Source organism: Aspergillus tubingensis, assembly GCF_013340325.1.
Source record: "Aspergillus tubingensis WU-2223L DNA, scaffold_4, whole genome shotgun sequence".
Lineage (NCBI taxonomy): Eukaryota > Fungi > Ascomycota > Eurotiomycetes > Eurotiales > Aspergillaceae > Aspergillus > Aspergillus tubingensis.
The window spans coordinates 1,091,341-1,115,779 of NW_023336278.1; the positions used below are offsets into that span (position 1 = coordinate 1,091,341).

Here is a 24,439-nt window from a genome sequence, read left to right on the forward strand (position 1 = left end):
TTACATCATGCACATATTGATTGCCACATCTATCACTCTGACCTGACAGCAAAAGAGCGACGGGAACTAGTTTGCAACTTCACTACCAACCCGGACAAATACATGGTCCTTATTTGCAGCTACTATGTCAATGCAGCTGGTTCTAATCTACAGTATCTCTGCCGGAACTCCCACCAGTTTGATACACCGACCTCCCAAGCCCTATCAGACCAGGGAAACGGACGCGTGCTTCGTGTAATGTGACTCATCACGAGATGGGAGGAGACAGTCAGCCTTCGGCAGCCGCTTATTGAAACAGCTACTGTGCTGTTGAGTTATTCGTGCGGTGTATCCAAATAAGCTGAATTCGCTTGAGAAAGCCCTACGTCAGATTGTGGGGTATTCCTCCACTCGTACGTTTGCCGTGGCTATGTGGAGAGGCCAATCTGCAGAGAAACAGGCAATGAGAAGTTGATGTTCGCAAAATGGGGTTCCAACGAGGCAAATCTATCGGAATAGAAAACTAACGAGGCATTGTGCCGGGAACTGAAGCGAGACGAGACAATGCCAAGAGAACTGGAACCCGATGAGGCCATGCCACGAAAATGGAATCCAAACAAGGTAACCATAGAATGGAAATCCTGAATTGTGAAAATCGATAATATAAGCGCCGCAGGGCTAACAACATGGTGTTAGCTGCACTAGGCGTGATCAGCACCCCAATCTACTGCCTGTTGTGTTCTAAACTATTTACTGATTTGATATAGCATCCAATTGGATGCCAACTACCAGTGTATCCAGCATTCTTACATAAGATTGTAAGCAAAATGGCCATAGGATATGGTGGATGCACTTATGGCCTTACATCACCCAACTGTGGATCGAAATGCGATCTAACAGACCCAAGAAATTCTTCGCTATACCCTGCTTTCTTCTATAATGAGGACCTAACAAAACGCAATCTCAGCGAGCGCCTCCGTGAACGTCGCTTGATGCAAGTATCGTGATTTATTCTGGGAATTTGCTATCGCAATTACTGGATTCTCGTCACTTCATATAGCAGACTGCCAGATCAAAAACTGGTACTGTCGAGAACCAGCGACTACTTTACACGCGAGCTATCATCAATCATTATACTCTGCACCGAGACAGACGTTCACAATGTTGCTTTGTTTGTGGCTGTCTTGCAAAGCCGTAAGCCCAAGCTCAAGCCCCAGCACATGTCGTGTCTACCGGCATGGTCAGTGACATAGACGGCTGTTGGTGGCACAAACCATGCGAAAATTGTGGCAGCTTGTCCTAACCTCCGCTGGACTAGGTTTGCTGAAACTGGGTACGGTCAGGTGTATTTCAAGAATACTAACATTGTGCCTTCAGTCGTTGGAGATGACTAGGAAATGTCACTGTCGATATGGAAACTCAAACCACAGTGGGCGGTACTACTTATACATATCAAAGTTTCAAACAGGAAAAATGACAGGGAGATAGAGGTCCTCTTTCTCTTCTTTTATCTTCCTGCTAACCATTCCATCTTGTTTTCTCTTGGGTATACCTCCCCCTTTCGTCATTCCTTGCTGGCCACTGCTTCTCCACCACAACTTATGCCACATCGTCCCGCGCCATATTTGTTGATGGCGGATCTTCGTGACCTCCTTCAGGACTACAGGCAGCCTCATCAAATCTCCACCCTCGAGGACTTTATCACTCGTACACCTATGATACTCAGGGAGCTCATCGAGCAGATTGATTACTTCATGCAGTCCAGGACTTGGTGCAGTGATTGGAGCTACATCTTGGAAGAACCAGAGCTTTTAGAGGGATTCTTTACATAGACGACCCGGCGCTGGTGCTAGCAGTGCTACTGGTTCTGATGGTGGTGGCGGGCTTTGAATAAGGCTGGGAGCTTTTTTCACTCTTCTTATAAAACTCTTCTAATAAGAGTTGCCCACGGGGCTTTGTTCGGTTTTTTGTTTCGGTTTCGATGACTGCTGTTTTAGTTTTGTTATGGATTCAGAGGCAATTCTGACAGCTAGTGCTCTGAGAAGACAAGGAAAATCGGCTTCTTATAGCCTTGGAAACATGACGAAGAGGAACCGACTCTTATTCAGAGCCCAGACAGCAACACATTATCATCCTGATAATCTCTTGACCGTTCAAGTGGCTGTCCCATACCATTCCTGACGTTGAGAAAGATAAGCTCTTCTGAACATACAGATTAAAATGGAGGGGATCATTTCTTACCTATGCAGCGTTGTCTAAGGGTGGAAAGCTAAGGCAAATATCCCCCACGAATACCAGCATCCGTGGCAAAGCGACCTTTCCAATCGATATCGAGAATGAGATACTACTCCTTGCTGTATAGGGCTTCTTCGCTTTCAGCTGCATGCAATATTAGTACACTCCTATTGTCGGACTTTAGGCAAGGAATCAACATGCAAAATGCCCAGCATGTGTGCCCCCAGGGTGAGAAAAGCTCGAATTGATGATTACTTTTTGTGGCGTAAGAGAGACTGTTGAAGGATTCACAGACTACATATTCTGATATGAAGACGTCGTAAACGAGTCGAGTTATTTGCTGGTCCTAGAAGGTTAAAGGTATCTAAGGATTTTTGGACTGGCTCAAGTCGTGGCTTATAGATGCGTTTCACGGAATCATTTCTTGACCCGATTAGGCATCATACACAAGGCAGGTATCGAGGAAAAAAAAATAAAATCTAAAAAAAGCCCAGGTCTTCGGTAATTCTAGCGGCAGGAATCGACTTTCTTGTCTTTTGTGAGCCACAAGACTCGGACTCATAGCATTTGCATCAAGGCGAACACGGCTGGGCTTCATACTACCCTTATGGCGGATACGAGGTCGCTTTTAGACTTCTGGGCTCGTTGATTGTCGACAACCCTATCTTTCCGCTTTCTCGGACTGTCTGTCAGGCTGCCAGAAGTGTGCAGAAATATTTCTGGCATTGGTGATACTTTGGACGAGCTCAATGGTGACATCGATGAAGAGGAAATTAGCACAAGGAGGTGTTTAGTACTTGATGTTGGACTCGTCAGCAGCCTTAAGATCAACATAATATATTAAGAAATCAGATGTCACATCTAAAATGTATTTATTGACGAGATATCAGCTGAAGACCAGAATCGAGAATATGCGACCGTGACAGGTGTGTAACCATGGGTCCTCGTTCTAGCGAGCAATAATAGATAACCTATGTCCATTATCTCCTCTAAAGCTGAAGCCGTAATATATTAGTCCGATAAAAGAGCAGTATATGCGCTTCCTAACAAAAACTACAAAGCAGCACTTGCTTCAAGTATCTGAAGTTCAACTGAGTCCATCCCCAGTATCTCCAGGTCCTGTGGGTCAGTTGTAGATAAAAGTCATGGCATATGATTGGACACATCACGTGGTGATCTACATTTTAGAGCAGTCGTCCTGCAACACCGTGCATTAGTGCCTTTTTTTAGAGCCATCCAGTCAGACCATGCATTAGTGGCATGTTTTAGAGCGACTGTCCTGCGACTGTGTGCATTAGTGTCTGTTTAGAGCAATCGCATTGCAACACCGTGCATGAGTTCCAGTTTTAGAACCATTCTGTATGCAGTCTTCTGCATGAGTGCAGCTTTTAGAGCCATCAACCTGCAACACCGCGCATTAGCTCTATATTTAGAGCGACTGCTTTGCGACACCGTGCATTAGCTCCATATTTAGAGCCATTAACCTGCAACACTGTGCATTAATGCCACATTTTAGAGCCGTCAACCTGCAACACCGTGCATTAGCGCATTCTCCAACATGGTCTGTGCTGAGGCTGACATGCATGTTTGTGCTACCCTATACAAGGTGTAATTGGCTACTAGACTTATGTTGCTCCACATCTCCATGCACAGTCCTGCATGAATATTCCTTCTTGTGTAACCACAATGTGGCCTGTGCAGTCCCATGTGTGGAGTGGTCTGGATGTGATTGGTCTGTTTGGTCGAGCCACCTGCACGGGCTTGCATGATTACTATAGCGTTGTTCTGCTGTAGCTGGTAGTCCGTGCGTTGTATGGATGATTCTTTGCTACTCCGTGGTGGGCTTGAAATAGATAAGGTTTGTGAGGTTATATTTCGTGCTATATAGTTTGAGTCCAATAATTATGAAGCACATACGACCATAGGGTGTGGAAAACAGGGCTTCCCGTCCGCTCAGCCGTACTTAAGCCACACGCCGGGAGGTTAGTAGTTGGGTGGGTGACCACCAGCGAATCCCTTCTGTTGTATGTATTTTTGCTTTTTATTTTTATCCCTTATTTATATATGCTTCGGGGCTTTTTTATATATTTATCTCTTTTATTTCTTAATTATAATGTTGAATGATGATGGGCTGGATACTAGGGAGTCTTTGTTATGGGAGAGCGATTCAGTCCATCAATACGCTGTACCCTAAATGTATATGTTAAGTAGTACAATCATCATTTTCATTGGTCCTCTCATAACTTTGCTTGCTGATTTTGTATAGAATCTCGCGGCATCAATGTACACATATACGTAGAGCGTATTCTGCCAGTGATCTAATACTTGTTGACCAAAATAACAAGAGACAATGAGTAGCATCATCATCCACCCACGACTTCCTTCAGAGACAGTATATACCCGAAATCAATAATGATAACATCATCACAACATGAAACAAACAACCGACTCAATCAGATAGAGTAGAACCAACAGCGTCACCATCCCAAATAACCCAGAGCTACCTACTCAATGGCACTAAACCACTACAGACGCCCTACCCCTAACCCCCCCAACATCCTTCGCCTTGAATTTCGCCAACAATCCCGCCAACGCGTCCCGTCTCTCATTCATGCTCGCTAACTTCCCTCTCTGAATCTTCCCACTAACAGTCCGCGGGATCCTCTCAACAAAGAACACACCCCCATCCAACGCTTTATACGCCGCCAACCGCTGACGTGCAAAATCATACACCTCATCGGAGCTAACCCTAGCACCGGGGGCTCTAGCTCGCACAACATATGCACGAGGAGCTTCCGAGCTCCCATCCGATAGACAGGTGCCGATGACTGCGACGTCCGCAATGAGCGGGTGCTGGAGCAGTACGGCTTCGATTTCAGCGGGACAAACTTGGTATCTATTTCCACGATTGTATGCGTTAGTCAATGGTGTAGAATGAACATAGGGCATGGAAGAAAATAAACGTACCCCCGCACTTTAATCAACTCCTTTGTCCTGCCCACGATGAAATACTCCCCATTCTTGACGTAGGCCACATCGCCCGTATCAAACCACCCTTCAGCATCAACCATGGACTCATTACGTCCCAAGTATCCCGTGAATAAACCAGGCCCTCTCACATACAACTGTCCCGGGACTTCATCATCCTTGACCACTTCAGCACTAGACACAAGTCTTGCCTCACACCCCGCAGTGACAGGTCCAATGCTTCCCAGATCACCCTGTCCTGATCTGCCACTGGCAGGATAGCGTTGTTGAAAGACCACCCCACACTCCGTCATACCCCAGACCTGTCCGGCACAGGCATCCGGATGCAACAAGTCCTGGAAGGCAGACATAGAGGCACGGTCGATAGGTGCCCCAGCAACGCCTATGTATCGGAGGGAGGAGAGGCGGGTTTTGACATCCTGAGTGGCAGGTGCTTGGTTGAGCATGTGCACCATGGCAGGGACAAGGTAGGTTTCGGTGATCTGGTATCGGTGGACAGTGGAAAGGAAGAGAGGGAACTGGAAGTCACGCAGGAGGTAGAGAGGTTCCCCGTAGCGAATGGGAAAGAGGTGTGTCCAGAGGGAGCTGAAGAGGTGGAAGATAGGGAGGGAGATGAGACGTGTCACAGGGTAAGGAGAGGAGTGGGCGATGGAGGCGTGCTGGGCTATCAGGGAACCGTGGGAGAGCACGGCAGCTTTGGGGAGGCCGGTGGTGCCGCTGGTGGAGTAGAGGGCTGCTGGGGTGGAGGCTGCGGTTGCTGCGTCGGGGATGGGGAGGGGAGGGGAGGTGCCGTGCGACAGAAGGGCGAGGAGGGTGGTTCTGTCTGTAGTCTGAGGAGGAGGTACGGATGGATCCTGCACGAAACGAATGGTCTCGGTGATGGTGGCATCGTCCAGAAGGAGAATGTGGTCGTTGGCCAACTCATGCTTGTTAGCAATGGTATGCACTGTTGAGGACCCTTCTGGCTCGGTGATGATCCATTTGGGATGGGTTAGGGAGACGGTGTGATTGAGCTCTTGCAGTTGACTGTGTGGATTGGAGCCCATATAGACGCCACCTGCGCCGATGATGGCCAGGAACAGGGCCGTGTAGAGAACCTAAGTATGGGTAGAAAAGGAAAGGTGAGCCAAGAGGAGTGTGTAGTGGACTAGGATAGACGTACATTGTTCCCCGTATGGAGTAAGACGCAATCACCACGACCCAGGCCATGGGCCTTCAGCCCGGCAATCAGAGTGTGCACCAGGAACTTGAACTGGCTGGCGTTGAGAGACCGCGAGGGCTCCTGGGGATCGATGAACAAAGGCTTGCAAGGATCATACTCTACCTGGGCATCCAGGGAGAAGGTGACCACGTCATAAGAGCGAGAGGAGTCCATCGTGTGAGTACAGTAACCTGAATGCAAGAAGGTTTGGGCGAGAAGAGAAGAGAGATGCTGGAACAGACGTCTGAGGGGAGCCAGGGCCTCTTATACCCTTCCCATGAGGAGGAAGCTGGCGGCCTACGGAGTCGACGGAGAAACTCGTCGGCACTGGGTGCCTTCTACAAATCAGAATCAGAGTGACCGAAAATCCCAGCACGTGAATCGGGATGACCTTTCCGATTTCAGGAGCTGAATTGACTGAGACTCGCGAACAGCTAGCTAAGTCACACATCTCATAACTACTTATGTCTGGACCCGTGGCAGCAGTGCTGGGTCCAACTGTCCAGCCGCATCTTGCGCCAGGGCATCAATGGACAACCCTCCTAGCAGCTTTAGCACCGGCATATCCACGCCTAACTCCTTGACAAACCAGACCCGCAGATCGACCGCGATCAGTGAATCTATGCCGAAATCAGATAACAAGGTCGCCCCAGGTAGCTCGGAATCTCGAGGCAGTTGTAGCTTGCGCTCAAGTTTCTTAGAGAAGCCTGCAGCAATGATCTCGGCCGCTTCAGTTAAGCTACTTGCCGACTGCAGTTGCGCCTTGATGGGGATTTGCTCCTGCTTACCGTCCCGAGCCTGCGACTGTCGAGAATATTGAATGTAGGACCAGAGGCTAGGGTTTTTGAACCATATCACGTCGGGATATTCTGCAGGGTCAGTCATAGCAAGACCGCAAATAATAGCTGGATCCCGGTCAGAGTCAGGCCGACCGGCCAGAATTGCCTCTGCAAACAGTTCCAACAGGTCACGCTCGGACAATATCGATTTGCCAACAGTTTTTGCAAGGTGTTCTCTAGTCTGTGTTCCCATGCGAGCAACATAGCCAATGCCGCGCACTTCAGCTGGAAAGACAATGCTGCCGACCTGGCCACGGAGCCGTCGCTGAAGCACGAGATCCTCCATGTAAACCGCTGTTGCGGCATATATAGACTGGTTGAAGTTACCGGCTATGCCGGTATACGAACCCATCAAGATGAAGAAGTCTAGATTTTCACCGTGATAGAGTTCATTCAATATCTGACTGCCCTTCACTTTGGGCCCCAGGACAGTGGCCACATCTTCCAGCGATGCTTTATCAAAAGCGACATCCCGGAGGACCATTGCGCCGTTTACAACACCCCCAACTGGTGGGAGCTCTGCCATGATGTAATTGTGTACATGCAAAACAGAGGCACGGTCCGATACGTCCCTAAAAGTGTCAATAAGTATGTATGCTGCTGAAAAAGAGAAGGATCAGACTAACATGGCCTTTACGACGACGTGGGCCCCAAGGGCCGTCATCTCTTCGACCCAGCAAGGATCGATATTTGGATTTCGACTGGTTAAAACCAAGTAACGGGCTCCACGGCTAATCATCCAATGGCAAACCGATCGCCCAAGATCACCCGTCATACCAACTAGCAAATAGGTCTTGTGGGAGTTCAAGTTTACTAACGAGCTAGCAGATAAGGGGTATGCCAACACAGGCCCTGAATTCAGCCAGTCAACGATGATGGAATGGTCACTGCCTGGGGAGTTAGAGGGAATGTCCTCTGGTTTGATCGTGACAACAGTCGACCGCAAGGAGGTTTGTTGTTCCGCAAAAATGCAGGATGCTGCCAGGATATTTGTGCAGAAGCCCCCTTCGCCCTCTGCCCCTGAGGCTGGCAAGCCGCCGTAGAGGGCGGGCAAGCTATAGGTCGCCACTGCAGGAGACAACGCCGACCTAATTCGGGAAATGGTAGTGTCTGTTTCAGACCTCAAACTGGCGAAAACCGAAACCCCAGAAGGTAACAGGCGCGAGATTGCACGTGTTGAGCTACGGGGTGGAATGACAAGCGTGGTTGGGCGTTTTCGGGCAACCTCGGTGCTTGTGATATACCGCACTCTGACACCTTTCATGGAGGCCATTGCAGCCACCGATTCTTGAAGAGATGCGGTAGCTCCGTCCAGAAGCAGAACAGTGTTAGATGGGGCTTTGCTAACCAGATTACGGGCAACCAGGGCCGTAGCAACTTCGCTCAAATATGCTGCTTCGTCTTGTTCTGAGAGCCAGCTGGGAGCGTTCCAACACCAGGATGCTGGAGTGGAAATGACCGAGGCGTGATTAATAGACAACCCCACAACTCGTGTGCGTGTCTTCTGGTCTTGTCCTAAAACTAGGTACGCAAAGCCAGCAGACTCCACGTAAACCGTGGAAATAGTGGCATAGTGGACCCGAATGTAGACAATGTCTTTGTTATGCACATGGACCATCTGGCCTGGCAGTGTCTTTTGGGGTAATGAGACCAGGGCGGCTTCTGTGTTATCAGAAACGACATTCACAGGCGTCAGTTTGGGTTCCACATGCTCTCTACTGGCAAAGCCACGACTAGTAAGAAGTCGTCGGTTCATCGTGGGACTAGCCTTCAACCTAGGGATCATCATCATGTTGTCTTCGAATCGAAGTTCCCATTCCGGATTCTCGGTACAGTCAGCGAGACTATAGTCATTATAGGCTTCCGTATGAACAAGCCGCATGAGTGCTGTAGCTATGATATTGGGTTCAACCGTTTCCCAGTCATCGACAGTGAGGTGCTGGAGTAGGGCATGTGGAATTTCGTAAGACAAACAGCGTAAAATTCCTTTAGTCATGGCCTGATAGGGGTTTTCGCCGGGCTTGCCAGTCGCAACCCAGAGAAGCTTCCCAGCAGCCCCAAATAGCGCCTGTAGGCTGTGCAGACGGTTCGCAGAAAAATCTTGCAAGCAAGGGGTGTCTATGTCGGACAAAACCAAAACGGACAATAAAGTTGCATTGGGTGGAGGGACAAAGTCTTCAAGCGTGGCCGAATGGCTGATACGAGCGAAAAAGGGTGCCACGAGATTCTGGACCCCAGCGAGTAGACGTTCTGTGCGTGGAGAGGCACCCCCAAGTAGGACAAGATCTGGGTACTGTCCCGTGGCGGGCACCGAAAGCGGTTTCTGCAACTTCAAAATGTGATCATCCACGGCCTGGGAGCTAAAGACCGAAAGTCCCACCTGTTCTCTGACTTCTGGAGAAGAACATGTTTCCACCCCCCCAAAGCCCGCATTTCGGAGCACCTCGTCCCAGGCATCAATGGAGACCATAGGTCCCCAGGGGCGACCGTCGTTTTCTCCTAACCACCATCCTTCAAACCCGCCAAAAATGGTCGAAATGACAACATCTTCAGGGTCAATAAGCTCGAGCACAACAACCCTTCCGCCGGGCTTCAGTAAGCGTCGTACATGGGTCATAGTTTTAGTCAAGGAACGGGTAGCGTGCAGTACGTTGCTCGCGATGACCAGATCATACGCATGCTCGGCAAAATCCTGTTCTGTTGGATCCCGCTCTAGATCCAAGACTTGGTATATGAAGCGATCATTGTGCGTTTCAAAAGCGCTTTGGGCTTCTTCGAAGAAGGCCGCAGAGACGTCGGTATAGGTGTACGAATGATAGTCTCGTCCAATTTGGTCGAGCACCTCCCGTGTCGCTGAGCCTGTCCCAGCCCCAACTTCAAGAATCTTCATGCGAGGGTACCGGAAGGACAATTGACTTACGACACCAGCGAGACTGCAAGTCATCATTCGAAACCAGAAGTCTTGATAGAATCGAGTGAGGAGATCGTCGCGGCGTAGCTCTTCCATAATGCTGACTTGGCCACGCAGCCACCCTATGAGTTTCGGACCCGCAACCTCTAAGGTTTCCAAGTGGTTTTTGATCGCATGTTTCAGATCTTCTGAGACCACAGAGATGTAATCATCCCGGAGCCATTCTGCAGGATAATTGGGATGGTTGCCAGCCTGCACCCTGGACAACATCATATCCATCCAGGCTACATAGCGGCCTCGGTGCCAATCCAGCTGTTGGCGATCCTCATATGTCAGCTGTTGTTGCGTGTCCCTCAAGTAAAGCAGAGCCACGCGGTTGACCTCGAGATAACAGCCAGGGAGACTAGGGGGCCTGGAGAGCATTGCGTTTGGCAGCAAAGGACCCCATTTACGTTCTGCGAATGCCCTGATATCGTCCATACTGGGCTGGGCAAGGGGAGATATTTCAACACCCTCTATTTGGACTAGACCATGACCTTCACTGTCGAACAGATCGATATCGCCGCGTATGCCTGAGTTATCGGTCCAGGACACCGTGGCCGCTACTTCATAGGGGCCACGGAGAGTTTGCCCGCTGCTGACGCGGTAGAGAGAAGGGTTAATTATTGTGCTTGCGATTCTAGTGGGGAGATACAAGCCGGATACTTGGCCGTCGTTAGGATCTCCCATCGCCGCCATTATGGCCTGGAGGCCAGTGTCCAACGTAGCAGGATGGATCAGAAGCGCTGAACCCGCGTCGAGAATCGGTAGTTTGGCATTTGCGACGTCCTTCCGACGCCAGATGTCTTGAAGGGTGCGAAATATACCTGAGTAGCCATACCCGAGGCTATCTAGTTGCTGGTAGAACTCGTCTGAATCCACAGGGCGCAATCCCGGGGGTGTCGGACTCAATGATGGCAAGAGCGTTGCATCTGGCTCGCCAAAAGATATCTCTAGGTGACCGGATGCACAGCAATGGAAGGAATTATCATCAAGACTCGATTGGCAGGTGAATACCCCAGCTATTTTGTCGCCATTGCTGTCTGTTCGATAGAAAGTAAACAGAGTCTCGACGCCGGAGGAATTATCGGGTATAGTAATCGCGCGATCGATGGTAAGTTCACGTATCTCGACGAGTTGGAGCTGCCGTTCATCTGCAACAAAACGGGCCGCGTCTAGAGCCATGACGAGATACCCTGTAGCAGGAAATACAACTTGCGATTGCACTTGGTGCCCGTCCATCCATTCTAAGTCCTGCACCCGCAAGAAGTTACGCCAGCGCCACTCTGCATCGCCAGTCTCAGGGGTAAGGGCGCCAAGGAGGGGGTGGATGGGGTGTCGACGGTTGATGCGCGCACTGGATAGACGTGGAACGGCCCAGTACCTTTGACTGTGGTCAAATGGATAGGTGGGAAGATCAGTAAGATAGTTTAACTTCATAGACGGCGAAAACAGCCGGATGTATGAGACGACATCCAGAGTTTGACATCCTAGATTCGCCCATAAAGAGCCCACCGCCAGTGCTAAAGCTTCGATACCACCAGACTTGCGATTAGCAATTCCGACGTAAGGGACATCGGCTTCGTCAGGTTTGATGGTCGACAAGGTTTGCATGGTGGGCCCCTGAAGAGCAGCATGGGGTCCCACCTCAACAATGGCATCTATCCCCGGAAGTTCTGTGATAGGAGCTGTCAATGCCTGAGAGAAGAGTACAGGGCGAAGCATATTATCGCTCCAGTACTGGATGTCAAGATTCTGCATAACTTGACCCTCGAAGACACTGGAAAACCACTTGGTGTCAGATGAGCTTTTGCGTCCCTGGACTTGGCACTGTCTCATTGATTGAACATATGGATCAGCACAGGGGATCATATGACTAGAGTGATAAGCCGTATCGACACGCAAACGCCGTGAAGAATAGCCGAGGCTCTCTATGACCCACTCCATCTCAGTGATCAACTCACTGTCGCCTGAGAAAGTCACACTGGTAGGAGAATTGAAGGCAGCCACGACAATTGTACCAGAATGGGCCGCTTCGCTACACATTGCATCCGCCTGATCCCACGGTGTACTAACTGCTAGCATAGCACCAGACTTTCCCTGAGAGCCAGCGTACTGTGCTGCGACTCCTCGCAAATAGGCGACCCGAATGGCATCTCTTAGGGTCAGCCAACCTGCTGCATAGGCTGCACCAATTTCACCAGAGGAATGACCAACAACAGCTGCGAATTCTATTCCAAGGGAGCGCAGGATATTAACCTGGATGATTTGCAGTGCTGTACGCAGCGGTAGCGAGATTGCTGCTGAGTTGAGCCGAGATGTTTCCTCGGGAGCGGACAATTCATCCAAAAGAGTGAACGCCGGTCTGTACTCCGCTGGAAGAGTATCCAGGGCCTGCTGCATCTCTTCCATCCAAATCTGAGACTGTGGGCATTGAGAGATAACATCTAAGCCCATCTGTGGCCATTGTGCGCCTTGACCCGTAAAAACACCTAATATTCTTTTTGGCCCAGGGGTGAGCCGTCGTGTGATAGTTGACGATGTGTCAGCAGATAGTCGTTGCAGTTCATCATTTAGGGACCCCCTGAGGCTTTCAATTGTGCCTGCAGTAAGAATTAAGCGATGACTCAAGGTGGATCGTTTCTTTAGAAGGGAAGCGGCTAGTTCCAGTAGGTTTACTGTAGGGCGTTCCTCCAAATAACTGACATAATGTCGTAGGACCGCAGTGAGCGAGGCTTCAGATGCTGCTGAGAATACAAACGGGAGAATTGTTGGTGTTACAGGCTCACAGTCTGATGAAGATGATGGAGGTCTGTCAAAGCTCTCCAGAACGACGTGCGCATTGGTGCCCCCAAATCCAAATGAGTTGACCGACACCCGTCGTGGAGACCCGGATGGAAGGTCTGGCCAGGGAAGAGCTTGAGTCGGGAATTGGAGGTGGGAGGTATATGGAGCCACTAGGGGGTTGAGTCTGTTAAACGGCAGGTTGGGTGGTATAACACCATGCTGGATGGCTAGTGATGCTTTGAGAACCCCAGCAATTCCTGCCGTGCCTTCTGCATGGCCTGTGACGCTCTTAATGGAGCCCACGTAGATGAAATCATCGGGATGGGAGCCATCGTCGAAAAAAGCAGAGGAAATACCAAATGCCTCTTGAGGATCACCCGCTTGTGTTCCTGTCCCATGGGCTTCGAAAAATTGGCAACGGTCTTCTCGGCGAAGGGGATTGAGACCAGCGCGCGCATATGTTGAGCGAATAAGCTCCCGCTGTGCCTCACCATTAGGCAAGGTCAGTGCTTCGGTATGACCGTCCGAATTTACACCAGTAGAGCGAATGACACATTCAATGGGATCAGCATCAGCAACTGCATCCTGGAGACGCTTCAACACGAGCGCGGCCACCCCTTCGCCTCGGGCATAGCCATCGCCCTGGGCATCCCACATATGACAGCGCCCTGTGGGTGACATCATATGCATCTGGGACTCCCCAATAAATGGATCTGGGGATAGAATCAGGTTGCTACCCACGACAACAGCGAGTGAGCAGTCACCATTGTGTAGTGCCTCCGCCGCCAGGTGGAGTGCTACTAAGCTCGAGGAGCAGGCCGTATCCAGGACAAATGAGGGTCCATGCCAATCGAAAAAGTAAGAGATTCGATTGGCAAGGATCGAGGCTGTTGTACCAGTGACTGAAAAAGGGCGTAGCATATTTAGATCTGCATTGATCAGGGATTGGTAGTCGTTGCTCATGGAGCCACAATAAACTCCCGTATATGAACCCTGCAAGTGCTGTAGTGGAAGCCCGGATCTTTCGAGAGCTTCGTATACTACTTCCATGAGCAATCGTTGCTGAGGATCCATTGATGCGGCCTCCGCAGGGGAGACCTTGAAGAAAGGGGCATCAAATGCCCGAATATCCTCCTGGAGAAAGTAGGCCTCGGGAGCAACCATCATGCCGGGCCGGGCCTTGCCAGCTTGGTAGAAGGCGTCTGAATTGAAGCGGTCAGGAGGGGGCTTAGAGGCGACATCGCGCGGATTCTCCAGTAGTTCCCAGAGTCGAGAGGGCGAGGAGGCCGATCCTGGGAATCGGCAGCCTGTGCCGATGATGGCGATTGGTTCTGTTCGTGTCATTGGGACTAATCAAAAGATCGTTACTCAGTTTGACGGGGAAGATAGCTCAAAACCACAAATATCGTTCACAAATCTGGAAGGAATCTGAGGCCTTCGGTGACTTTGCACTATATAAGGGCATAGGCTGTGATGGTGTCCAGCATGTTGGGAAGGTGGATCATGATCGAATGATGAACAATGATTTGTGATCAGGAAAGGCAAACCAAGAGTACGCCTGCAATGGCTTCACTTCCCCATCACGCACTTCAACTTTCTGGCTTTGCTTTTTGGGTTCGACCGCTCATAGAACTTCCGGTGTGTATCTATCTTCAATCCCGGAGAGCAACGCAGTAACTTCTCGGCCTTGAGCAAGACCGAGAGCAGACCCCGCACGCAGCTATACATCATCTAATGCACGGTGTGTTAGTGCTGACGTTCGTATCAATCAACATGTGCTTTTCCCTTGCAGAAGGAGTGGGGACGGGTGGGGAGTTGTTTGGTGAAGCCACAAACCATCCGATAGACGGACTCTCAGCTCTATGATCGACGGCGAAACGATTTTCCATCATATGATCGTCTTGTTCGAGCTGTTCCTTTCTTCCTTATATTTTATTTTCCTTTTCGTTGAAGTTGCATAAATCAGGGACTGCTCTGGGCACTGACGCCCCCAAAAAATCATTTCGGATTGACGACAGCACACCGAGCAGATTGTCTGACGAGCGAGAGGCCTCAAAAAAACCAATATGCCGGGCGGCTGGGAAATTTACTCGAGCATTACGCTCACTATCTATGATATTATCGTTCACTGGTGGAACGACAATTATGTGTGGCGATGTCCCTTGCCAGTCCTTAGTTCCTTCTTTGCGGCAAACGTTGGACCTCGCCATATGGACATTGGTGTCGGTACCGGGCTTTTCCCTGTACAGCATCGCGAGCAGATGCGGCAGAGACACCAAGAATGGCCTCAGCACTTAGTTCTTGTCGACATGAACCCTTCCTGTCTCCAAAAATCTGCCGAACGTATCGACTGTCCAAGCAAGACTGAATGTGTGCAGGCTAGTGTTTTCGAGCCATTCACCGTTCCAGCCGGACAAGGATCCCTTGGTGCATCACCCAAATTTGACTCCATATCTATGATGTACCTGCTGCATTGTCTACCTCCGCCAACCGATCACAAGGCGACTGTGTTTGCGCACCTGAAACGCCACTTGACTGCGGAAGGGACTCTGTTTGGTGCCACTATCTTAGGTTATGGCGCACAGCATAATCTGCTCGGGCGTCTGACCATGCGCCTCTACAACTGGAAAGGCATATTTGGAAATACGGATGATAACCCGGAGGTATTTGTCAAGGCATTGGAAAATGAATTTGAGGAGGTCGAGACCCATATTGTAGGAGTGGTGCTGCTCTTTCGGGCTCGCAAACCCCGGTTGGCCTGAACCACTTGAATGTAGGGCTTCGAGGTGCCTCATGTGTTTTACATCGAGGGTTGTTACAATCAGAGGAAGACGTGCCTACTGTTACACGTTGATTCCTATCAAATCAGGCTTGACTGGTGCCTTGGGTAATCGAGGATGTCTTCTTTTGTTACTCAAACAATTTTGTATCCAAAAGGTTCCGATTAGCTCCGAATCTTTGTGCAACATTAGTCAATAATTATTAGCGTCTTCCAATGAAATCCAGTTTCTCGAGCTTGCTGAATCCTTCTTGCCAACAAAATTGTGCAAAAGGTAGACGATCAGACGGTGTTAAAGCTCAATTCTTCAGGCTGGCTCGCAGGGCCCCGGACAGAAATCCATTTGAAATTGCAATTGCCAATCTTGGAAGGGGCCTGGACTTGGAGCCCGTGAACAGACGAATAAAGCGGCTCGAAGAAGCGGGTCGTCGATCATTCTCCAATTTGCCGATCCCTCGGTCTCGTATCTTCTGCAAGATTGCGAGCTAAAACTCAACAAAGACCGGAGGCAACAGAGCAACCGGTCACGGAGTTATTATTTCCGACGCTGATTCTGGCACACAGGGCTAGTATGTGCATGGATGCCGTCATGATGAGGGGGTGATAAGAAGGCCAGGCTTGCTACTGGTATACAACCACAAGCCAGCAAAGTCCCTAGTCTGTCGGCCGACATGGAAGAGAACCCGTGCAAGATCCAGTCAGGATTGGGAACAAACGAATTGTCCACTCCATTGATACTTTTCCATGATGCAGGCGGCACTGTCTTCCCGTATTTTTGCTTGGGTGAGCTTCATCGGCCGCTTTACGGCATCGGCAACACTCACTTCGATCACGGAGGCAAATGGGACCACGGCATTCGTCAGATGGGAGTTGTTTATTCACACTTAGTTCGGTCGGCCATCGGGTCCGGAGAGGTTATCCTGGGAGGTATGACGGAATTTTAGCGCTAACGCGGAATCACTGGCACTAACAATGAATTGCTTTTTACACATAGGATGGTCTCTCGGCGGCTGCGTTGCTTTGGAAGTTGCATCTCGACTAATGAAACTTCCCCAGTACACGGTGCAGGGTGTTATCATGATCGACAGTGTCTTTCCGATTGCCAAGGTCACAGACCAGTATCCCCGCACGATCGCTGATGTTGCTGCCAGCTTCCAGCTACCGGCCCGAATGTCCGATGCCCGGCGGGTACAAGCGCAGCAATGCATTCTGTACGCTCACGAGATGCAGCGTGAATGGCGACCGCCACAATTTTCATCAGCTCTGCCTCCTGCAATACTCATACGCGCAGCTAATCCGGTACATCTTGACCCCGAGGCGGAGCCCCACTACATCGATCTCATCCGGGACTGGCCATACCTGGGATGGGAGGAGTACGATACGAGCTTCATCAAAGCTTGCTTGGAGATCCCAGGCAACCATTTTACCATATTCGATGACCAAAATGTCTGATTCCCTTTGGCATTTGTCATGGCCTTGCTGATGATGCTGCAGTGTTACCAAACAACAGCCAGAATCCGGGAAGCTTGCGCAATGTTGACTCGACCGCAGCAGCCAAATCCCGAATGATCGACAGTGCTTCAATTCAGATGAAGGGGCTCACCGATAGCACGAGCCCATCGAGATCGATCCGAACTGCATATCGCATCTGAATAGGCAATTCTCTGGGAACGAACCGTATCTGTCTAACCGGGTGCTGTTGGAATTTCTGGCTTTGTAGATAGCAGTACGGGCAGCGGAGCTGAACCGGGCCGGCCTGAGAACACGAGCCGGTTGGATTTCTTATTCTGAGACACGCTTCTGCGTAGTGATAGTCTATTGATGCACCAATCCATTTGAATAGTTTTACAGCGAAGTGCATTTTGTCTCAGCTGGTGGCGACTGCACAGGTCATGCGGTACTTAATTAGTAGCTGCGGAGAGCTCCTCGCCGAAACGAGCACCTTGTGCTTTCCTCAAATGCCGATAACGACCGCAAGGGACTGAAGAAGGTATATATATAGAATTTTTAGGGAGGAAGCCCGAGCCACAGTGAAGATTGAATATCTAAACTCATCAAACACAACAATATACCCACTATGCTTGATAAACACATACCTGATGGTCACTTAGAGACAACAAGTGCCCACTGGAGAGATCTGAATCAAGTTGTTCAGAATGGTGAACTCAGTATCGACGGCTATAGCCTTAGTCTTGCTGATGTTGTCGCGGTAGCAAAGTTAGCCAACATCCCACTCAATAACATCTACTCACACGAATGAGCCTAACATCTAAGATAGATACGGCTGCCAGCCTCGACTTACCGAGAAGCCTGAGACTATCGATGCTATAAATGGGAGTGTGATAGCACTAGCCGAATGCCTTCGAGATGGGCATCATATCTATGGTGAGTCGAGCCTTCAAATCAAACTCTAGATGGTATTAGAATTGACCCACAATTTATCAGGTGTCAATACTGGATTTGGGGGGAGTGCTGACTCACGGACGAACCAGACGACCACTTTGCAGAGCTCTCTCCTTCAACTACTCCAAAGCGGCATTCTTACCAAATCTGATACTACCAATGAAGGCCTAAAATCCGATTTCCAGGAGCACACCTCCCACTCCATGCCTTCCGAATGGGTCAAGGCGACTATGCTTGTGAGAAGCAATTCAGTTGCCCGGGGTCATTCAGCCGTGTCACTGCCCGCAATTAGTGCAATCTTGCGGTTGATCCGTGAGGATGTCATCCCTGTAATTCCTCTCCGGGGAACTATTTCCGCATCAGGGGATCTCATGCCGCTCGCATACGTTGTCGGGGCGATTGAAGGGAGTCCCGGGATCTATGTGCGTGTCAAGGATGGATCGGAGCATCATGTTGTTACGGCTCAGAAGGCACTGCAGACAATTGGTGCGAAGGGTGTCACGCTGGGACCCAAAGAGGGCCTTGGTTTGGTTAACGGCACAGCCGCTTCGGGTGCTCTTGCCGGCTTAGTGCTCTATGAGGCGCATCAGCTGGCCGTACTTGCGCAGGCAGTTACTGCCCTTACAGTTGAGGCCATACAAGGGAGCACAGAAAGTTTTCATCCTTTTATCGCTCGGGTGCGTCCGCATCAAGGCCAGATTGAAGCTGCGGAAAACATTTTGTCACTGCTGAAAGGCTCTCTACTTGCCAGGGGAAGTAGTACCACCCAAACCAGGACGGGTCTTGTCCAGGATCGTTATTCTCTCCGAACAGCCAGTCAATGGATTGGTCCACAGCTGGAGGATCTTCTTCTCGCGGATCGCCAAGTCCAGGTTGAACTCAATTCAACGTCGGATAACCCGCTTATTGATACGGGCTCGAAGACCTTCTACACGGGAGGTAACTTCCAAGCAACCTCGATTACTTCAGCAATGGAGAAGACCCGACTTGCGTTGCAAATGTTCGGGAAAATGTTGTTTGTTCAGTGCAACGAGATGATCGACCCCAACCTGAACAATGGTCTGCCCACCAATCTAGTCGCTGACGACCCCAGCCTTTCCTTCACTATGAAGGGGGTAGATATCAACATGGCGGCCTACATGTCTGAGTTAGCGTATCTCGCCAATCCAGTTAGCTCCCACGTTCAGACCGCAGAGATGCAGAACCAAGCACTCAACTCACTGGCATTTGTTTCAGCACGGTATACCATGAAAGCGGTTGATATTGTGTCAATGATGGGCGCGTGTGCACTATACGTCGCTTGCCAAGCCCTCGACCTACGTGTCCTGCAACTCCGCTTCTTTGAGAGGCTTCAGGGTGCTGCTAGGGATATCGCAAACGAAGCTTTTGGGAAGGTGCTTGAGCCACATGAAATAGACAAGGTAGCGGATCATCTTTCCGAAGCGTTCCAGAATTCTTGGCCATCGACTTCACGTCTCGACCTAACCGATCGCTGCAAGCGCGTGGGCGAGATGTTCGTCCCCGTGCTTTTCGGGGCTCTTTTGGAGATTGTCCCACAGAATCGGCAGAATTCCGATCTATTTACAGCAATCTATGCATGCAAGATGATGAGTGTGCTCAAGCTTGAAGCTGTTTATCGAGAGGTGTTCGCCGAATTTTGCACTTTGCAACCAACAGCCGACTTCCTCGGAATAGGGACAAAGGAGATCTATACGGCCATTCGACATGACCTTCAAATCCCCTTCCACCAGGGGTTCGTTGAGCACCCCTCGGCGAGCCAAAATAATTTGCCAGAGACGATCAATGGTAGAGCCAAGAAGACTGTTGGGGGGTGGATATCAGTTGTATATGAAGCTTTGCGAAACGGTACGCTGAGTGGCACAATTCTAAAATCATTTCAGCAATAGACACCGGACAATCTTGGCATAATGGAAGCGGGTATAGCCCTTTCAACAAGGTCAAGGGATGACACCAGCCTCTGATCCTACTCGAGGGTTACCAGCATCTTGGGCACATGATACAGCAAGTCACATAGATCATAATAGTCGCATAGAAAGCTTTAGATAGCCAATACAGGCATTTGAGAGAATTATAATGGCTGTAGTGATTATATTAATGTTCAGATTCAGAAGTGTGTAGTTGTCAAAAGTGAAGACCCCATTAAGCGGCAATAGATGGAGATGGTCATGTGGTCACTACACGCGTACCACGTGCCTTTCTGGCGTTTTGTTAAGAATCGCTACCGGATTTACAAAATGCCCATATTCCGCAGTCACCATCAAGATAGGGAAAACTGCTCTAATTGCGATTGAGTATATAATACAAAGCTACATTCAGGATGTAGGCAGTTAATGCCAACGAGTCCTCCACATTTTATTCACGGTACTATCATACAAACCTGTTCCCCCACCTAGACAATCTTCACAATGACGGTGAAGAGGTGAAAACTTCGCGTTTTTCCCAGTTTTCGATGAATCGCTTCAGCAAAGTTGAGTCAAGAGCAACATACTTGATGTCCGGTCGGTCTTGCAAGGCGCGTGTCGTGTTCGTCGGATCATACACAGGTGTATTTTTGCTTGTCTGCAGCCGGCTTAAACCCTCATAAACAGGCTCGTCAAGCAGGGGCATCATGGATTCCAATGCATTTCCTGGAGAGTTACGGATCTTCTCCACCCACTCCCTATAGTCGACCATCTTCACTGGGTATCCGATATCGCGCAGCATGGTATACTTCTGATTGTGACCGATCGACAGAGACCTATCTGGTGGCACAATATGATACGAGCGACCGATATTGTCCCGACTGGATGCAATATGCAGAATAGCCTCCGCAACATAGTCGACTGTCACATAATCCAAAAACTGATCGGGAAGATGAGGAAAGCAGCCGCATTGAATGCTTCCCATAATCAACCGAGAGAAGTAGTCTTTCTCGTTGGCAAGGGCGCTTTTACTGTGGCCGATGACAAATCCGGGTCTGTATATTGCAGTTGGCAGACCGCCAGCACGTGCTCGGCGAACGATCTGTTCGGCGACGAATTGGCTCGCCGCGTATCCGGTATCATAAGGGAGGGCATTGAGATGTGGGTCTAGCGACTCATCCTCGTACACGCGGTCCACATTGTTGATGTATCCGGTGACGGTCCAGACGTCAATCGACGAGACGTAATGAAGAGATTTGCGACAACCTAGCATTGCGGCCCGAATAACGTTCCGTGTACCCAGAACATTAGGCACATGGTGCGCCTCGTAAGGCTGGCACCAGTTAACCCGTGCACCAACGTGAAAGACAACGCTCGCCCAATTTATGAGCCATCTGAATTGTTTCTCCCCGAGCCCGAGAGTCGAATCTCCCATGTCGCCGTGCAGGACCATGATCTTGTGGGTTGTTTCCCGTCGATCGTCCCAGAGATTGTACTTCTCCAGCGTTTTCTTGACTCGAGTGCTGGCATCGACGGCATCCTTGCCGCGGGCAAGGCAAGCAACCTTGTGTACCGATGGCATGGATAGGAGCCCATGAAGTATATGTGCACCAAGGAACCCCGTAGCACCGGTGAGAAACACGCGACCTTCGCCCTTGGAATGCCAATCAGGGGGGAGGAGGTCAAACCCTAAGTCTTTGGAATCCTCCACGCAACGCTCTAGACTGAATTGCGCGCTATTGCTATTCGAGCTGTTCATGGATTTTGCAAGTTGTTCCACCGTTGGATTTTGATGGAGTTGAGCCAGAGTGATGCTTTCTTTATAGTCCCGTTTGATCATACCGACGAGGCGAGCTGCTTGAAGAGAGGTCAGTCCTCGGGAGAGAAAGTCGTCATTCATACTGATCTCCGATTTGGGGAGAAATCCCTGCAGTGTCGATAAAAGCCATTGAGCTATGTCCTCCTTTCCCTCATGATCATTCGTTCTTGTGGTCTTGGTTATATTGTTTTTGGGATGTTTTCCCTCCTTTCGGTGGTGTGGCTGCTCTGTTTCATCGTGTGGTTGAAGCGCCTTCTTATCAACCTTTCCATTATGGGATAAAGGGAGCCTGCGCTTCATATATATCGTGCTCGGCACCATATATTGGGGTAAGCTCTCTTTAACCCAATGAATCAACTCGTCAGAAGTGACTTGACTATCCCAGTTGGATGGAACCACATAAGCTTCAATATACCCTGAGCTGCTTTCTTCAGGGATATATTTGACAACGCACGCGTGAACTTTTGGATGTTTCTCAACACAGCATGAAATATCCCCTAGCTCCACCCGGTACCCCGAGATCTTGACTTGGTCATCAGCCCGGCCGACGAATTCAAGGACCCCGCTCCCGTCTCTCCACTGAGCAAAGTCGCCGGTTCTGTAGACTCGGATAGGTTGGTCTGACAATTCACCCAACACAGCTGCAGAAAGAGAAATAAAATGTTTTTCGTTTTCTTCATTCCGGTTAAGGTATCCCGGCGATAACTGAGGCCCCGCAATGCAGATTTCTCCAGTGTGCCCTGGCTCGATAATCGAATTGAGATCCTCATCAAGGAGGTAGACCATTGTATCCCCAACAGGCCGTCCTATACTTACGCGTGAACGTCGCATCTCTTCTGTATCTAATAGGCCCACCGTCGCAAATATAGTCGCTTCTGCAGGGCCGTAGCCATTCCATAGATTCTCCGGAGGTGCGGCCTCAAGTACCTTATGCAGGGCACTGGAACTGATCGCCTCACCCCCGACCACGACGTGGCGTAGCCCACCGAAAGTAGATGGTGCAGTTAACGCAACAACGTGAAATAGGGCTGTGGGTACAATCATAGTGGAAACCTTATGCTCACGCACGAAGTCCTGCAGAGATGGTGGATCAGCACGCACAAGATCGGGTACTCGAACGATAGTTGCGCCGGCGAGCAGTGTCAGCCACATCTCGCAGATAGACAGGTCAAATCCAGGTGTGATGAGGGCCGTCATCCGGTCTGAGGGAAGCAGCGGCCCGAAGGGGAAGTTATTGAGAGCGTGAATAATACTGCTGCTGAGGACTTGAATTGGCTTAGGCCGGCCGGTTGAACCCGAGGTGAACATGATATGGCTGCGATGTGACTCTGGACTATTCATGCGAACAGTAATCGCAGTCTCCGTATCCATTTCGACTTTTGTTTCGAGCACTGACTCGATGAGAATGGCACTCTTTTTCTCAACTCGATCGATATTGTCTTTATCGGTGATGATATGCTTAGTGTTCAAGTCTTCCAGGATGGACTTGAGGCGATCCTCAGGCGCAGCTGGGTCGACGGGAACACAACTCCCTCCTGCGCGAAGAACAGCAACCTGAGCCATGACCTGGTTGAGTCCAGTATTGGCCACAATGCACACCGGTGTGCCAGGCTCAAAAGCCTGTTGGTCCAGTCGATCAGCAACCATGTCGGCCCGGGCGATCAGTTCCCGGTAGCTGACGACGCGGTCATCATCCACAACCGCCACAGCATCCGGAGCCGTGTTAGCCTTTTGTACCAGGATTGCTTCCATTTGTATATGTGAAGACTTCTAGATTGCAAGTAATGGGGGCGAAAGTTCTAATGAATATTTGCGATGTTATCAAACACAGGAATGCCTATATCAGACGCACAGGGATTGCTTTATACCCTACCGGACCAGATTACTGCTGAATATTTGAATTTCATCTCGTCTTCAAAACCGGCATGCAGCAATCGTCTCAACAGGATTTCAAGCAGACAGTCTAGTTTTTGCTAATGTTGATCGAGACAAGCTCCAAAACAAACCTGCAAACAAGAGGCAATGCTCTATGATCATTATTATGCAATAACTCTTGTCTTCTCCATGGACGAACCTACAATGTGGCTCAGTGATATTTTAGGGAATTACTAAATTCTCTTCGCAAGCTCTCGCTTCTAAGGGAGGTGAACAAATTATGCAACATATTGTACTATAATCATGATGGTATGATATTTCAGGCTTCTGTTTCGGTGCATAGTACTTCAAACCCTAACAGAATCCCATCAAGTCCCTAAAGCTTATCTGCATATCCTTACTTATTTAGTAGATTGAAGAGTTAAATTTATATCTCAACAAGAAGCTATAGACTATGGTCATGATTATATAATAACAATGAAATTTCACATAGACAGGTCTTTGTTTCATGGGTTGCTGATCTTCTCTAAATCACACGATTCTATTCGCAGGTCCTTACGCCGACGGGAGATGATCTGCATTGCCTCGATTTGACTCTGTGAATCCCGGGGAAAGGCTTCGGGTGGCAACAACATGAACTACATCATTCACCATGTTCCTTA

General features: G+C 49.7%; 6 protein-coding genes and 1 non-coding gene across 7 annotated transcripts; 4 read left to right on the top strand and 3 right to left on the bottom strand.

Annotated features, from left to right (window-relative positions):
• Positions 1 to 4,129: 4,129 nt before the first annotated feature.
• On the top strand, positions 4,130 to 4,245 carry AtWU_r21. Its single transcript, XR_004775201.1, has one exon. It is a non-coding gene; the product is annotated as a 5S ribosomal RNA (ribosomal RNA).
• Positions 4,246 to 4,731: 486 nt separating this feature from the next.
• On the bottom strand, positions 4,732 to 6,577 carry AtWU_02914 (adenylate-forming enzyme AfeA; the record flags this gene model as incomplete). Its single annotated transcript, XM_035498027.1, has 3 exons — positions 4,732 to 5,110; positions 5,182 to 6,299; positions 6,365 to 6,577. The coding sequence occupies 3 exons, from the start codon at positions 6,575 to 6,577 to the stop codon at positions 4,732 to 4,734; spliced, it is 1,710 nt and encodes a 569-aa protein (XP_035353920.1).
• A 288-nt stretch (positions 6,578 to 6,865) lies between these two features.
• Positions 6,866 to 14,323, bottom strand: AtWU_02915 (polyketide synthase; the record flags this gene model as incomplete). The annotated part of the gene is made up of 2 exons (XM_035498028.1): positions 6,866 to 7,814; positions 7,869 to 14,323. The coding sequence occupies 2 exons, from the start codon at positions 14,321 to 14,323 to the stop codon at positions 6,866 to 6,868; spliced, it is 7,404 nt and encodes a 2,467-aa protein (XP_035353921.1).
• Positions 14,324 to 15,045: 722 nt separating this feature from the next.
• AtWU_02916 (class I SAM-dependent methyltransferase) lies at positions 15,046 to 15,741 on the top strand (the record flags this gene model as incomplete). The annotated part of the gene is made up of 1 exon (XM_035498029.1): positions 15,046 to 15,741. One exon carries the CDS (start codon positions 15,046 to 15,048, stop codon positions 15,739 to 15,741), a length of 696 nt encoding a protein of 231 aa, XP_035353922.1.
• Positions 15,742 to 16,429: 688 nt separating this feature from the next.
• AtWU_02917 (thioesterase domain-containing protein) lies at positions 16,430 to 17,327 on the top strand (the record flags this gene model as incomplete). Its single annotated transcript, XM_035498030.1, has 3 exons — positions 16,430 to 16,685; positions 16,753 to 17,204; positions 17,253 to 17,327. The coding sequence occupies 3 exons, from the start codon at positions 16,430 to 16,432 to the stop codon at positions 17,325 to 17,327; spliced, it is 783 nt and encodes a 260-aa protein (XP_035353923.1).
• A 508-nt stretch (positions 17,328 to 17,835) lies between these two features.
• AtWU_02918 (aromatic amino acid ammonia-lyase) lies at positions 17,836 to 20,068 on the top strand (the record flags this gene model as incomplete). The annotated part of the gene is made up of 3 exons (XM_035498031.1): positions 17,836 to 17,975; positions 18,037 to 18,143; positions 18,204 to 20,068. The coding sequence occupies 3 exons, from the start codon at positions 17,836 to 17,838 to the stop codon at positions 20,066 to 20,068; spliced, it is 2,112 nt and encodes a 703-aa protein (XP_035353924.1).
• A 514-nt stretch (positions 20,069 to 20,582) lies between these two features.
• AtWU_02919 (nonribosomal peptide synthase) lies at positions 20,583 to 23,654 on the bottom strand (the record flags this gene model as incomplete). Its single annotated transcript, XM_035498032.1, has 1 exon — positions 20,583 to 23,654. One exon carries the CDS (start codon positions 23,652 to 23,654, stop codon positions 20,583 to 20,585), a length of 3,072 nt encoding a protein of 1,023 aa, XP_035353925.1.
• Between the last annotated feature and the right edge of the window lie 785 nt (positions 23,655 to 24,439).